At 37.9% G+C, this 14,651-nt stretch overlaps 1 protein-coding gene across 2 annotated transcripts in view; it reads left to right on the top strand.

The window, feature by feature from the left end:
• The window catches only part of ZMPSTE24 (zinc metallopeptidase STE24), a 33,256-nt gene that overhangs the window by 14,960 nt on the left and 3,645 nt on the right, over window positions 1-14,651 (top strand). For both annotated transcript variants that reach the window (XM_081057655.1, XM_081057656.1), the window contains exons 7-9: window positions 3,200-3,384; window positions 10,257-10,361; window positions 13,687-13,830. In XM_081057655.1, the coding sequence (XP_080913781.1) occupies window positions 3,200-3,384; window positions 10,257-10,361; window positions 13,687-13,830 (434 nt within the window). The remainder of the gene's footprint in view (window positions 1-3,199; window positions 3,385-10,256; window positions 10,362-13,686; window positions 13,831-14,651) is intronic.

The raw sequence follows: 14,651 nt of genomic DNA, 5'->3' as shown, positions 1-14,651 counted from the left end.
GTTTTAGGTGGGAAAGTGACATGGTCTGCTTTGTACTTTTAAAATACTTTGGGTTTTTGTATGGAGAATAGATTGTAGGGGCAGCAAGAGAAGAAGCAGGGGGAGCAGTGAGGAGTCTGTTGCAGTCCAGGTAGGAGATAACAGTAGTTTCGACTAGGACAGTAGTAACCGATAGAGAGAAGTGGGTGTGTTGGGGATATGTTTTAGAGACAGAGTTGATGGACTTTGCTAATAGATTACTTGTAAAGGAATAAGGGGGAAAGGGAGACATGAAGGATAACGACCTAGATTTTTGACCTGAGCAATTGGATAAATGGTTGTTTACTGAGATGGAAAAAACTGGGAGAACAGCAGGTTTGTGAGGGATTAAGTTCTGTTGGATGTGTTGCATATTGAGATATCTGTTGGACATTGCATTAGAGTTCTGCAAGCAGTAGTTGGTTGCAAACAGGCAATAGAAACCAACTGTGGCTGATTAAAGCAGAAAAAAATATTACTTATTGAAACATTTGATAGCTCACAGAATCACCAGGAAAGTTAAGTTTACCAAGCTTGGAAAATGGGCTGTTCCTTAGGTGGCAAGGAACTCACAATCGCACTGAAGAACCAGTCTGGTGAGGACACTGCTGTCGGCCTCCTCCTGTTGAATTCAGCAGTTTTCACCCCTGACATTCCTGCTACTAGCACCTGTGCAATTAGTTTCTCACTGCCCTGCTTCTTTGCTAATTAGCTGACTATTCAGAGTCCCCAGCGGGTGCATCCAACTGAATGAACCAGGGCATGGGGCTAGCTCAGAAATGCTGGGGAAGCAAATACTGCCTGGCTTTGTAGATTTCTCAGATGAGAAGCGGTCTCTCACAGGACTTATGTGGTGTGAATTCCCTGAAAGGAGGTTCCGATGATTCCGATATTGGGCAGGGGAAAAAACACACAGAAGAATATAAACAACAAAAATGCACTATAGACATCCATGTGGAGATGCAGAGATGTTAAATAGGCAGCTGGATGTATGAGTCTGGCGTTCTAGGGAGATGTCAGGGCCAAGAATATTGACATGGAAGTATCTGGCACATAAATGGTGTTTAATGCCATAGATGAGAGCACTTAGAGAAGAGAAGGGGGCTCAGGTCCGAGTCAGCAGGGGAGGAAAAGCCAGAATAGAAAGCTGAGAAGGAGAGACCGTTGAGGTAGAAAGAAAGACAGGAGAAAATGGTGTTTTTCTTGAAATAGGAAAAGAAAGTGTCTCAAGGAGGAAGTGGTCAACAATTGCAAATGTTGCTGAGCGGTTGATTAAGATCAAACATCATAAACAAAAGATGAAGACACAGATGGCAATGACTTTCAACTACATTTGCACAGAATATTTTGATTTTCAGAGTTCTCAAATACATTGCTTCATACCTCAAGTGGTATAGTTAATTCATTCAGTAAACAAGCATTATTGAATATATACTGCGTCCCAAGCACAGGAATACAAAAAGCTTATGGTCTAGTGCAGGGACTCTTAACCTTTAGTGATTACTGTGTAAGAATTCCCTGCAGTGTTTGTTAAAAGACAGTTTCCTGGGCTCCATTCCCAGAGATTCTGACCTCATACGTGTTTCTAGTATCTACTTGTAACAAGCACCCGTAGATGATTTGGGTATAGGTGTTCCTTAAGCCACACTTTGAGATACTTGAACCAGTGGGAGATAGTGAGACATTAATTTTATTTTATTTATATGCACACAATCTGTCTACTTCCATAAATAACTTCAGGCAGCTTCTAAGAAATATTTTTAATTTAATTAAAAAATTAGAATCAGAGAAAACAGAAATGAGTTAGAAATGTAAGACCTCAGAATGATACACAGCTTTCCAGAGCCTAAAGACCTATATTTTTGGCAAAATTGGACCACAAGTTTGGCTCTTAACTTCTAAGCAACCAAACCAAAAAGTGAAAAAATAAAATAAGTAAATAAAAGCTACTGTTTATGAAAGTCTTACTATATTCTAAACATACTGCCAAATATATTGTTATATACAGAAGGTGCCAAAAAAATGTATACACATTTTAAGAAAGCAAAAACTATATTAAAATTGTAATACTTAATACATACTGATAACAAAAGATGAGTACAAGTCATGTGTATACATTTTTTTGGCACCCCGTATGTAGAATATGTAATATTCTCAATGTATAGCTAAACACTTTACATTAGAAATAGGAGTAGATACAAAATTTACATTTTCTGTGAGAGATCTCACATTCTCAAGAGAAACACATTTTATTCTTTTCTAAAAAAACACGTAAGTAATAGTAATAGTTTATATGGATCAGGCAGTCTACTAATTGATTTACATAAAATTTTTCATGTAATTTTTAATCCAGTCCAATGAAGTAGATACTAGTCTTCCAACATACACAGGAAAATAAAGCCCAAAGCAATTAAGAAAGTTTCTTACATTTACACAACTAATACATGGCAGAGCCAAGATTTGAATCCAAAGTCTACTCTTAACTACTAAATTCACTGCACACTATAAAACATTTAGAAAATACAAAAATATATAAAGAAGAAAATAAAAATCAACAACTGTTAGCCATTGTTAAACATTTAGGTATATTTTTTCCAGACTTTTGAAAAATAGCTTTAATTTTTTTTCTAAGTATAGAAGTAAGCATTAGAAAAGAGAAGTATAAAGGAGGGAACAAAAATTCATAGTTCTAGAAGCCAGTGATAAACACCAACATTTTGATACCTTTCTTAATAAGCTTGTGTTTATGCTTTTCTATTTACATGTACATCTTTTTCATGACAATAATGGAACCTTATATGCATTAAGTTTTATATTCTTCTCAGTATATTGGTGATCTTTTTCCTATCTTGTTAAAATTCTTCGAAAGCATAATTTTGGGGGCTGCTTAAAATTCCATTTCATGGCTTTGCCATAATTTAATCATTCTAGTACTGCTGGATATTTAGGCTTTACTTATTTACTTATTGCTATACAGCTGTGACGAGCATAGGTATTTGTTGGCAAGACTGCACGTAAACAGTCCACTGTTGGTGGTGATTTATGTTGACACAGTTTTCCTCATGTATTAAACAATTTGAAAATGTTAATGTCCTTTCCAGTGATTGAACTTCTAGGAGTCTCTCCAAATGACCCCAGACTTTTTAATTACTTTCCATGCTTTGAACTGTCTTTTCCTTAGGATCTAAACGCTCTTCCCACAGCAATGCCTATTTTTATGGCTTCTTCAAGAACAAGCGAATAGTTTTGTTCGACACTCTACTAGAAGAGTATTCTGTATTAAACAAAGACATCCAGGAGGAGTCTGGCATGGAACCCCGCAATGATGGAGAAGGGGACAGTGAAGAAATAAAAGCTAAAGTTAAAGTGAGTTCTTCTTTTCCTAAGAGGCTCTGGTTTAGTTTTTATAAACAGTTCCTGTGACAACTCAAAATAACGTCAATTTCTGTGTAATGAATTTTGAATTCAAGGAGACTGTCAAATGCAAACACCATGGCCTCTTTATAATTCTGGTATTTGGGAGACATCATCACTATTGTTACATGCGAACTTTCTTGCAAGTTTTTCCAGAATGTACACATTAAAATTGGAAGCATAAGGTAGGAAAATTCTATGACTATAAGTTATCTTTAAAACAGGGACTTTATATGTATTTCACATGTTTATGATCAAAGAACTTCCACATGCAGGATAAAGAGGAGATAAACATCTCATTTTTAGCTTCTTTGAGACATAGTAATCATAGGCTTTGGTAATGGAGAGATGTGGATTTGAATCCTGGTTCTGTCATTTAGTAGCTGTAATTTGGTCAGTTTTCTTTTGTTTGTTTAACAAATATTTATGAAACATATACACTATGCTGAGATACATTGCTTGGCACTAGGAATACAAAATTAAAGAGGCAAACCTTGCTCTTAAGAAGCTTATAGTTTAAAGGGGAGACAGGCATACAGTCACAGTACTGTATGTATGCTGGATACGGTGAGAGCACAAGAAAAGACATTTCTTAAATCTGACCTAAGAGTCTTAGAAAGCTTTTTCTGAATCCTTTCCTGGGTGAGGTCAGCTGATGCTGATTAGCAAAATCTAAAGTACCAAGACTAGAGGCAGAGGGTACAATGATAAGAAACGATACAAATTTAATCAGAAAACTCACCAGTGATATGCCTTTGGCTTTGGTCATTCAGAGATGATTCTGGATCTGTGTAACTCTGGGCAAGTAAGTTAAGCTTTCCAAATCTTGTTCTTAACTAAAAGATGATGCCAGCAGGGTTTTCCATCTGAGCACTGTTGACGTTTGGGCCAGGTAATTTGTTGTGAGCAGGTATCTTGTGTATCATAGGATGTTTAGCAGCACCCCTGGCCTTCTCCCACTACACGCCAGCATCGACCCCCCACCACCACCCCCAACAATTGTGGCAACAAAAATCTTTAGACATTGCCAGATACCCCTGGGGTTGCGGCTTGGGGGCAAGCTCACTCCTAGTTGAGATGGGTCATGAAGATTAAATGGAAAAAAACATATGAAATACTTTGTAGTTCATTGTATGTATTCTAAGTATCAGAAAATAACTGTTATCATTTGAGCATCTGTTGTGACCCTAAAGATGTACAGTGCCTAGCCTGTTATATAGGTGGAACAAAATTCTGTGATGGGTTTAAATAGCATTGGGATAGGCATAACCCTTTGATTGTATTTGGTTTTTTTAAAGTGAGGTTATTCTGCCAGTTGGGGTATTGGAATAAAAGTCACTTTGGTCTGACCAAGAGCCATAGGATTTTAAGCTAGGAAGAGATCTTCAGGTCATATTACGGATAGGAAAACTGAAGTCCAGAAAGGGTGACCCAGTGACTGGGGAATCGTACACGTTCACCAAGTCAGCCTACTTAAGAGGTGTCCACGTACAGGGTGGACTACATTATAGCCAAACCTGGACATTAGTGGCCACTACTTGCCAGCAATGTAATGGAATTACCGACCTTTAGTATATGTGACAACAGTATTCCTTGGCTTAAATCTTTAGAAAGGTTGGGTAGTCCTTTGAAGTGTATTAAATGGAGTTTGAGTTATTTTCCTGGCTTCTTGAAGTCTGCTTTATTTCATTGATAACTACAAACATTGTAGCATCTCTGTATAAGTTACATGATGAAAATACATTAGACATTGTCCTATCCTAAAGAACCTAGAGTAAAGGAGACTAGATATGCATACAAATAGCCCATAGTTTAAGGCATACTGTGGTAAATACCATAAGTGGTTGAAATAGTGTGGCTTTTAGAAATTAAGAAATTAATGCAGATTCTAATGGCCAGACAGACTTCTTAAAAGAGAAGATGTTTTAACTAGACAGTTTTGACTTGGAGATGAGCCTTTGTACGTTAAAGATACGGAATGAATAAAACTATAGAGACAAAAACACCCCTACACAATGGTTATTCTGAGACTAATGATTAAGTGGATTCTTATGAATGGGGATAGAAGATAGGCCAGAGCCAGTTTGTAAAATACTTCCTTCTGAAGACATCAAGTGGTTGTTTCCAATGGCCTGGAAAGTTTAGATTGACTTGGATAGAGGCCAAAACTTGTTTTAGGAAAATTAAAATTTGGTGGTAGTATATAGGATAGAGCAAAGATTGGAGGCAGGGAGACTTCTAGGGGCCTGTCGTATCGTGATAGCCAAGATAAGCATGACATAATGAGGGACTGCACTAGAGTGAGAGGTCAGAAAGAGTGGAAGAGTCACAATAAAAGATGGATTTAAAGCACTTGGTGACAGCTATTAAGGGGAGTGAAGGAGAACGTCAAAGAGTGACTCAACACTCATTAACTGTATTGCTTTCCAGTGCATATACCACTGGTGAGATTATTTTTTCTGGGTTTTTTTGTTTTTTAATTTTATTGGGGACCAGTGTGTTTTTCCAGGACCCATCAGCTCCAAGTCAAGTCATTTTCAATCTAGTTGTGGAAGGTGCAGCTCACTGGCCCAAGTGGGAATCAAACCGGCAACCTTGGTGTATGAGCACTGCGCTCTAACCAACTGAGCCAACTGGCCACCCCAGTGAGATGATCTTAGGTAGTATATCAGTATTTTAAATTTGAATAGCTATATATTTATTTATTTTACTTTTTATTATTAGTTTCAGGTGTACAAAACAATGTAATACTTATACATTTCACCTGTCACAAAGTGATAACCCCCCCCCGTCTATTACCCCTCTAATATCGTATATATCTTTTACAATTTCATTGACTCTGTTCCCTATGCTGTACTCTATATACCGTACCTATATATATATTAAATTATAGTTGACATACAATATTTTGAATAGCTATTTATTTATTAATGTATTCTAGGAAAAAGATAAAACTAACAGCATGATTTCATGAATATTGTCATTTAAGATAAGGCTAAGTTTTAAAAAATGAATTCGTTTAAAGAAAGCTATTAAGTTACTAATCACATAGAGAGTACCCAGATGTGGCAGAAGTTTAGGAAACTGACTTATTACTGACTGCCTACTATGTTCAGTGCACTGGGGGATGCAAAAATGGTTTGAAGTCTGGATGATGTAGAGAAGATGAAGCATTTCATTTTTAACAGAAGTTTAAGGAAGAAAACGAAAGTTAATCTCAAATCCCTCCTCTTAGAATTAACTACAGTGAACATTTTGATGAATGTCCCTATACTGGCTATTAACATTTTAAAAGCTATCTAGGGAACTTACTGTCTGGAATTTTACCCTTGAGAAGACAAATGGAATATATCATTGGAACAACCTATCTCAAAAGCAGTTTAAGTAAAAGGAAAATTAAAACTATAAAAGCTGTATAGAAAAGCTGCCCTTTTGGGGGCTGGGGGGTGGGAGATGAGGGTAAGGGGAATCAAATATATGGTGATGGAAGGAGAACTGACTCTGGGTGGTGAACACACAATGGGATTTATAGATGATGTAATACAGAATTGTACATCTGAATTCTATGTAATTTCACTAACAATTGTTGCCCCAATAAATTAAAAAAAAAAAAAAAGAAAAAAGAAAAGCTGCCCTTTTGTAGAAGAAAACAAGTACTTCCCCAGTAGGTGTTAAGGTTAGGTCAGTCTTCCCAGTTTCTAAGTGTAATAGAAAGGGCACAGGCTCCAAAGACGTGGGTTTGGGTTTTACCCATTACTTACTAGCAAGATGATCTTAGGCAAGACATTCTAATTTCTCAGCTTCCTTTTTGTCATCTCTAAAATGAAGATAATACTTTCCATCCAGCCCAGCTTGGTATTGTGAGGATCAAATGAATCAGTGTATGAATTTTATAAAAAGGCAAGTACTATAGAAAAGATGTGTGGTATGTATTTCTGTTCCTTTATGTGAAATTAGTGTGGGAAGTAAAGAAAATCTAATTCTGCCTAAGACTCTACCACAGATAAGCAAGTTTCCTTTTCGTGGAAAGTGATCCTTGTTTATGGTCTTTTCAATTCCATACCTTTGAATGTGACTCTAGTGTAGTTCTGAATAGCTTCTGAACCCAGACATCAAACCAAAAGACAAGAGCCTATGCTATCCAATAGAGAACTGGTTGTCTTATAAAAGAATTCAGAGTTCATATTGGGAAGCAGGTAACTAAGGAAACCAGAAACCTGAAGACTGTTAATTTATATAAAATGAGGCTAATGATACTTGCCTTATACAAGTGAAGATTAATGAACTGTATTTAAAATACCTAATATATTCAGTGTCTGGTACATAGGTCATTCATTCGTGAGTGGGAGCTATTGTCATTATTAAACAAAAACAGCCATATTTTTGCTAATTACTAAAGTAATAGAAAAGTTAGAAAACATCAATGACAAAATCATCTATGATCCTACTAACCATAAACATCTTACTATATATATTTCTAGTCTTTCTAAACTATCATTTTTTTTTTAATCATTCCCCTCTTGTTGGATATATGGGTTGTTTCTAATTTTTTTGCTGTTAAAAATATTCTTGCAGTGAATGTCTTTGTATGTAAATCTTTGGTTGCCCCTCCTAACTTCCCCCCTTAGAACAAATGTCTGTTAATCGTTGCTTTAATTCATTGCTCCCTCTTAATGGCCATGCCCTGAAGGTACACCTGTGTCTCTTAGCCATTTAAGGAACTAGATTAGGTAAATCTCATTGTTTCCTTTCTTTACCAAACTTACTGACCTAAATTCTACTATTTAAAAGGAGAAGAGATAATAAATGTAAATACTATCTTGCAGGTCTCTTTAATTAATCCCTTTTTCTCACACATCTAACCAGCTTTGCTTTAAGTGATCATTTTCCTTAAAAATGAAGAATTGGTGGAGAGGAAAAGTGGTAGAATATCTAGATTCCAGTAAATCTTGCTGCTTGTGTTCCCATTAGGTTGCGTTTTTATAAATTGTATAAAACAAAATCAGTTCCATGTTCATCTGTTTTTTGTTCTTCACCCTTCTAAGTAGCTGGAAGTTTATTTCAAAACCTGTAGCCGTGACTTTCTAGGATATATATTCTCTAATTATTGCAGGCTATGATATGTCTTCAATAGATTAAGCTCATGTATTATTTTGTTCAGATCTTTGTCTCGTTATTGATATTTTATTTGCTTGATATTTCAATTATTGAGAGAAGTATGCTAACATCCTCTATTATGACAGGCTTGTCAGATTTTTTTATACAAATCTGACAATTTTGAATTAAGATATTCTGCGGAAATAGTATGAGGTACATACAAATTTAGACTAAATTCATCCTCCTGGAAAATTGATCCTTTTAGCATTCTTTTGTGACCTTCTTTAATAATGCTTTTTGCCTGTAAGTTAATTTTGTCTGATATTAATATAGCTACACCAGCTTTCTTTTGGTTAATGTTCACTAGATGTCATGTCGTCATTTTACTTTTTTAAAAAGTTGAGATCAGATTCACCATTTCACCCATTTTAAAATGGATAATTCAGGGGTTTTTAGTATATTCATAATGTTGTGCAACCATCACCACTGTCTTATTTATCCTTTTACTTTTAACCTTGCCATCCTTATGTTTTAGATGTCTTGTACATAGCATGTAGATAGATTTTGTTGTTATGGCTGTTTTTAATTCCAAACTGGATAGTCACTGTCTTTTTTATTGACAAGCTTAGTGAACCCCCACTTGTAAGGTCCTCTTCTTTTCCCCTATCCAGAGGATAAACTTTCAGGCTTCTGCCAGGATGAGGGAGGAGCAGTTGCCTTTTAGTGTGGAGTTGGAGAAGGAATCTGGAGCTTTAACCACTTCTCAAACAGCTCTCACCCAATTCTTTTTTTAGTCACCTCTCCCGTTTCCCCCAGTTCCAGAAGTACCTGGTGCTGTTAGTTCCCAAGCCCTTTGAAGACTGGGGTGTAAATCAGACTGGTTCTCTTTTTCCCACGGCTGGCTTCTGATTCAGCCTTCTTTGGTCTGTGTACTCTGTTATCATTTGTCCATCTCCTTTCCTTCTTCCAAAATGCTGTCGCTATTGTCACCTCTACTGTTTCCCCCATCCTTGTGGGTTTTTAGTCTTTAAAAACTATATGTATCTCTTGACTATAGTTTTATTGGGCTTTTGTAGGGAATAAAATTCGATGTGACTGTTCTTTCTGCTGTCTTCACTGGGAAGTCTCAATTTTTTAAATGGCAATTCCGGGTATATTTCTGGGCATCATAAGTGATACGTGCTTCTTTGTAGATAATTTAGAATATAGGAAAGATATAAAATAGGTAAACATCACTGTAATTCTACCATAGCAAAAAAACTACTGTCACTATTTTGATATACTTCCCGTCTGTTTCCTATATTTATGTATTTTTACAGACACATTCACATTTTTCATAATTAGAATCATGCTATATATTTTTATTTTGTTTCCTGTTTTCTTCACCGAATAAACCGTTACATCAAGATGTAATCTTTGAAAACATATCTAATGGATGTATAATATATCTATTATTTGACACACTATCATGAGCAATTTCTCATGTCACAACATAATTTTTGAAAACAAAATTTCTAATGGGTTTATGAGATGACTATCATATAACTTTGTCATGATTTATTTAACTGTTGTCCTGTTGATAAAGGTTTATATATTTTCGCCAGTTTTTCTCTCATCTAAATTAGACTGTAAGCTTCATGCATTCAGAGTATATCTGTCTTGTTCATGATTCTATGCTCCATGTGAAGGTTCTTGATAACGTATTTTCAATTTGTTCTTTGATTCAGAATAAGAAACAAGGATGCAAAAATGAGGAGGTGCTTGCTGTACTAGGCCATGAACTGGGGCATTGGAAGCTGGGACACACAGTCAAAAACATCATTATTAGCCAGGTGAGTTTGGAGTGACGATTCTCTTTTTATGGTATGGAAGTCAAATCAGAGGTCATATTGTAGAGAGCTTAAGACAAGCGCTACAGCCAGGCTGCCTGGCTTCGTGCTCCGGTTCCCTGACTCACTCTCTCTGTGATCTCAGGCAAGTCCCTAAACGCCTCTCTCTTTGCCTCTCTTCCCTTCTTGAATGATGGTACCTCATACGACTGATGTAAGAATTAAACGAGTTAATACATGTAAAGAGTTTGGAGTAGCACCTGGAATGTGGTAGGTACTATAACATTTATTGTTATCACCACTGTCATCACTACCTCCTGAGTTACTCAGCCATAGGAGCTATAAGATAAAAAGGAGTGAACCTAGAAAAGTTGGAATTAAAATGCTTTTTTAAAAACATCTTTTTCTCTGGGACAGCCAGTTGGCTCAATTGGTTGGAACGCAGTGCTCATAACACCAAGGTCACCGGTTCGATTCCCATATGGGCCAGTGAGCTGAGCCCTCCACAACTAGATGGAAATCGATGACTTGACTTGGAGCTGATGGGTCCTGGAAAAACACACTGTTCCCCAATATTCCCCAATTAAAAAAAAAAAATTTTTCTCATTTAATAGTCATTGTACGTCCATTGAAAAGAAATTGGAAAATGCAGTAAATATAAAGAAGAAAATAGCAGTTCCTGTAACATTCCTCTGGGTATTAATACCTCTAAACCCACAGAGTAACCATAGTTTGCAGGCTCTGGGTGAAATATACTGTATCTTGTTGACTGGTTCGAGCATATGTAGCCTTAACTGAGTCCTAAGTGGGACTTTGTACCTTTCTAAAAGGCCACCTGGTTCTGGGTGATGGATTACAGGAAGACTCGTGGACCCTATAGGCACTTTCCTCTTGCCTTACATCCATAGGTATAAACATGAGTTCTTTGACTTGAAGTTCTGTTGTATGGATACGTGGCAGTGAGTGAAACATTAAATAAGTCCAAACCTAAGTTCAAAGCAAATATTCAGTCTAATACATGAAATCATTGAACCTTATGAAGGTAGGGTTCTGATAGAATCAGCCTACCATGAGGTGGCGGGCCGGTCCCTGAAATGTGGTACCTTTTCAGGGCTGGGGTTGACTGCTGATTCTGATAGATTGGGCACCGCAGAGGAGCCATGGGGGGATGTTGACTAATTGCGTTGTTGACTAATGCACTGACTCCATCCCTGTCACCTTGGCCACTTTGTTCATGGACCCCTTGACCAAGTCCTTGAACAGCTGGGGAAAGGCTGGCTAACACCACAGAACAGGCGTCTTCTCCGCCAGATCACTGAGAGCCCCTCCGCTGTGATACTTGGTAAACATTCACAGTAGACCAAAGTCTACCATACTCAGAGCTAATTTTGGAAGTTTTTCCACATCCCTCTTGTCCAAATCTCCCTGTTAGTTCCCAAACAAAATCTCCCAAACAAAATCCTCTAGTTTGTTCCAAGGCCTTGCTCATCCAGCCAAACCATTAGTTGCCCACTGCCAATGAATTAGTATATATATCCTCAGCTCAGGCCCTCTCTCCTTCCAGTCCGAGTGAACAGTGAGCTAAACTGCTTAAAGTTCCTTACTGAGAGTACTTCCTTTCATGACTGTCTTCCAAGATGGTACTGTAATGCCACAGCAGTCCACTTTCAGCTGGTGCCAGCATACATATATTAAGTTATTTGTAAAAGAGACTCAAATGTTTGCTCCTCAGTTAAATGAGTATGGGAAACTCCCCATGAATGAGGGTTGATTGAAGGGTGGCAGAATGTCAGGAGTTGGCATACTAGGAGTATAAGCCACCTGCTCATTTAGCTTCCTCTTTTATGACTTTCTTTATTCCCACTCCCACATACACCACTTACACCTGATGTTGGAGTACTTCTGAGCACACCCATTTCCTTGCTACTATGTGGATCAACCTAGCGTCCAGTTCCAGAGGAGCAGCTCAGGCTACAGGATCACGGTGTCCCATGGGCAAGAATCAGTCTCTAGTAGGTTCCAGTAGGAAACCAAAAGTCGTTTCTCAAAAGGACAGCGGTTACTTGGTGGAAATGGCATCATAGCTCGTAATTCTAGGGGCCTTCACTGAGAGTAAAGTTTTATCTTGGAGCTCATTGTATTGGATCCACCGAGTTACAAAGGCTGCGTGGCAGAGCTGCTGGCACTTCATCCTGGGCCAGCTGGTGAGCCTTATGCTCTGAGCCCTACTCTAAACTGGCAGCTTTTTGAGTCACCTGGTAAATGGTGTGGAGCAGCACACTTAAATGTGGTATATGTGGCCTCCGAGAGCCTCATCTGCTAAGGGAAAAGTATTTGTTCTCCAACTTTATTCCAATACTCCTTTACAAGTATTTTGGGGCAGACTTTTATTTTTCTCTCTCTCAGATACTGTTAAAAACAGATCTGCTTTTTTCTTGGGCCTTTCTAACTATTCAGTACAGCTCCCAGGGTCCTAGAGAGCATTCAAGGGATGCCTCTTTCTTTGGCGCCTCCACAACAAGGTCAGGTGGGAGGCCTTGTGTCTGGTGAAAACAAAGTCAGAATCCTTTCTAGCCATTTAACTTGTTACAGAAAGAAAATATCCTATTGCTATTGTCTACTTTAAGCCCTTAATCTTAGGAGGCTGCACTTAAGCCTGTCCTTAGAGAAAACTGTGTAGTTTATACAGTTGGGGAAATTTTCTTTTTCTTTTTCTTTTTTTCTTTTTTTTTTTAAGATTTTATTGGGGAAGGGGAACAGGACTTTATTAGGGAACAGTGTGTACTTTCAGGACTTTTTTTCCAGGTCAAGTTGTTGTCCTTTCAGTCTTAGTTGTGGAGGGCGCAGCTCAGCTCCAGGTCCAGTTGACGTTTCTAGTTGCAGGGGGCACAGACCACCATCCCTTGCGGGAATTGAACCAGCAACCTTGTGGTTGAGAGGACGCGCTCCAACCAACTGAGCCATCTGGGAGTTCAGCGGCAGCTCAGCTCAAGGTGCCGTGTTCAATTTTTTAGTTGCAGGGGGCGCTGCCCATCATCCCGCAACTCGAGGAATTGAACCGGCAACCTTGTGGTTGGGAGCCCATTGGCCCATGTGGGAATCGAACCGGTGGCCTTCAGAGTTAGGAGCATGGAGCTCTAACCTCCTGAGCCACCAGGCCGGCCCCTATTTTTCTTTCTAGAATAAAAACTATAAAACTACCCAAATAACTTTTTGTGTCCACTGACAGCATTTTTAAAATCACGCCATAATGTCTTGTTCTACTTCTTTGGTACTGCAGTGAAAACTGCTTAGTAATAACTTAGAAATTTTGTATACTTCTTTCTAGATGAATTCTTTCCTGTGTTTCTTCTTGTTTGCTGTATTAATTGGTCGAAAGGAGCTTTTTGCTGCATTTGGTTTTTATGACAGCCAACCCACTCTAATCGGACTATTGATCATCTTCCAGTTTATTTTTTCACCTTACAATGAGGTAACGTATAATCTTTAAAATTATCTCACATATGCCCTTGTCTCTTTCAAATCTAGAATCCCTAGAGCAGTGGGGAAAAAAAACACACACAAAAAAACTATAGTTTTAACAAGGAGATGAAACAAAGTCTTCAGTCCCTTGATTTTACTGGGCAATATTAAAAAGTAGCAGAAAAATCCAAGCCCAGATAAACAAACGTTTGCTGCGTATGTTTTGGGGGAAAAATAGAGAATTAGACTTTAGTAGTATAAACCTTGGTATAACACATACCTCAGAGACATGGTGGATGGAGATTGACTGTAGCAATACTATGTCCTAGACCACATATTCCCCAATGCCTGAGTGAAAATCTGTGTGCAAGGGGACAAGACAAACAATAATTGGGTATAGGTATGTCTAGATAAAGGAGGCTGTACAGTAGTGTTTCTCTGGTTGTTTTCTCTGACCACCTTCAAAATAACCTTCTGATCCCACCCCAGACCCTCTAAATCAGAACTGGCTACTTTACGGTAAGAGAAGTTTAAGAAGCACTACTCTGTGATTGCTCAGTAGTGGGACCCAATACATATGATAAGACATGGATTAATGAGACTCTCTATTAACAAATCTGATGATGGCAACATGTTGGAATATTTGATAAGGCTCCAGGTTAAGCCAAGAAGTAATATTGGGGATCTTGAGCTATCTCCTTTCAGAAGACTTCTTTCTTGGGACAGGCTATAGATTTAAGGTTTTAAGATAAACTAAATGAATCTTATTTCTTTGTAAGAAGGGAGAAAAGGATAAGGTATCAGAAAAGAAAAATAGAGTGGAACAAATCG

This window comes from Rhinolophus hipposideros (assembly GCF_964194185.1).
Source record: "Rhinolophus hipposideros genome assembly, chromosome: 8".
NCBI lineage: Eukaryota > Metazoa > Chordata > Mammalia > Chiroptera > Rhinolophidae > Rhinolophus > Rhinolophus hipposideros.
Note: the sequence above shows the minus strand (reverse complement) of the source record. Positions and strands in the feature narration are given on the sequence as shown.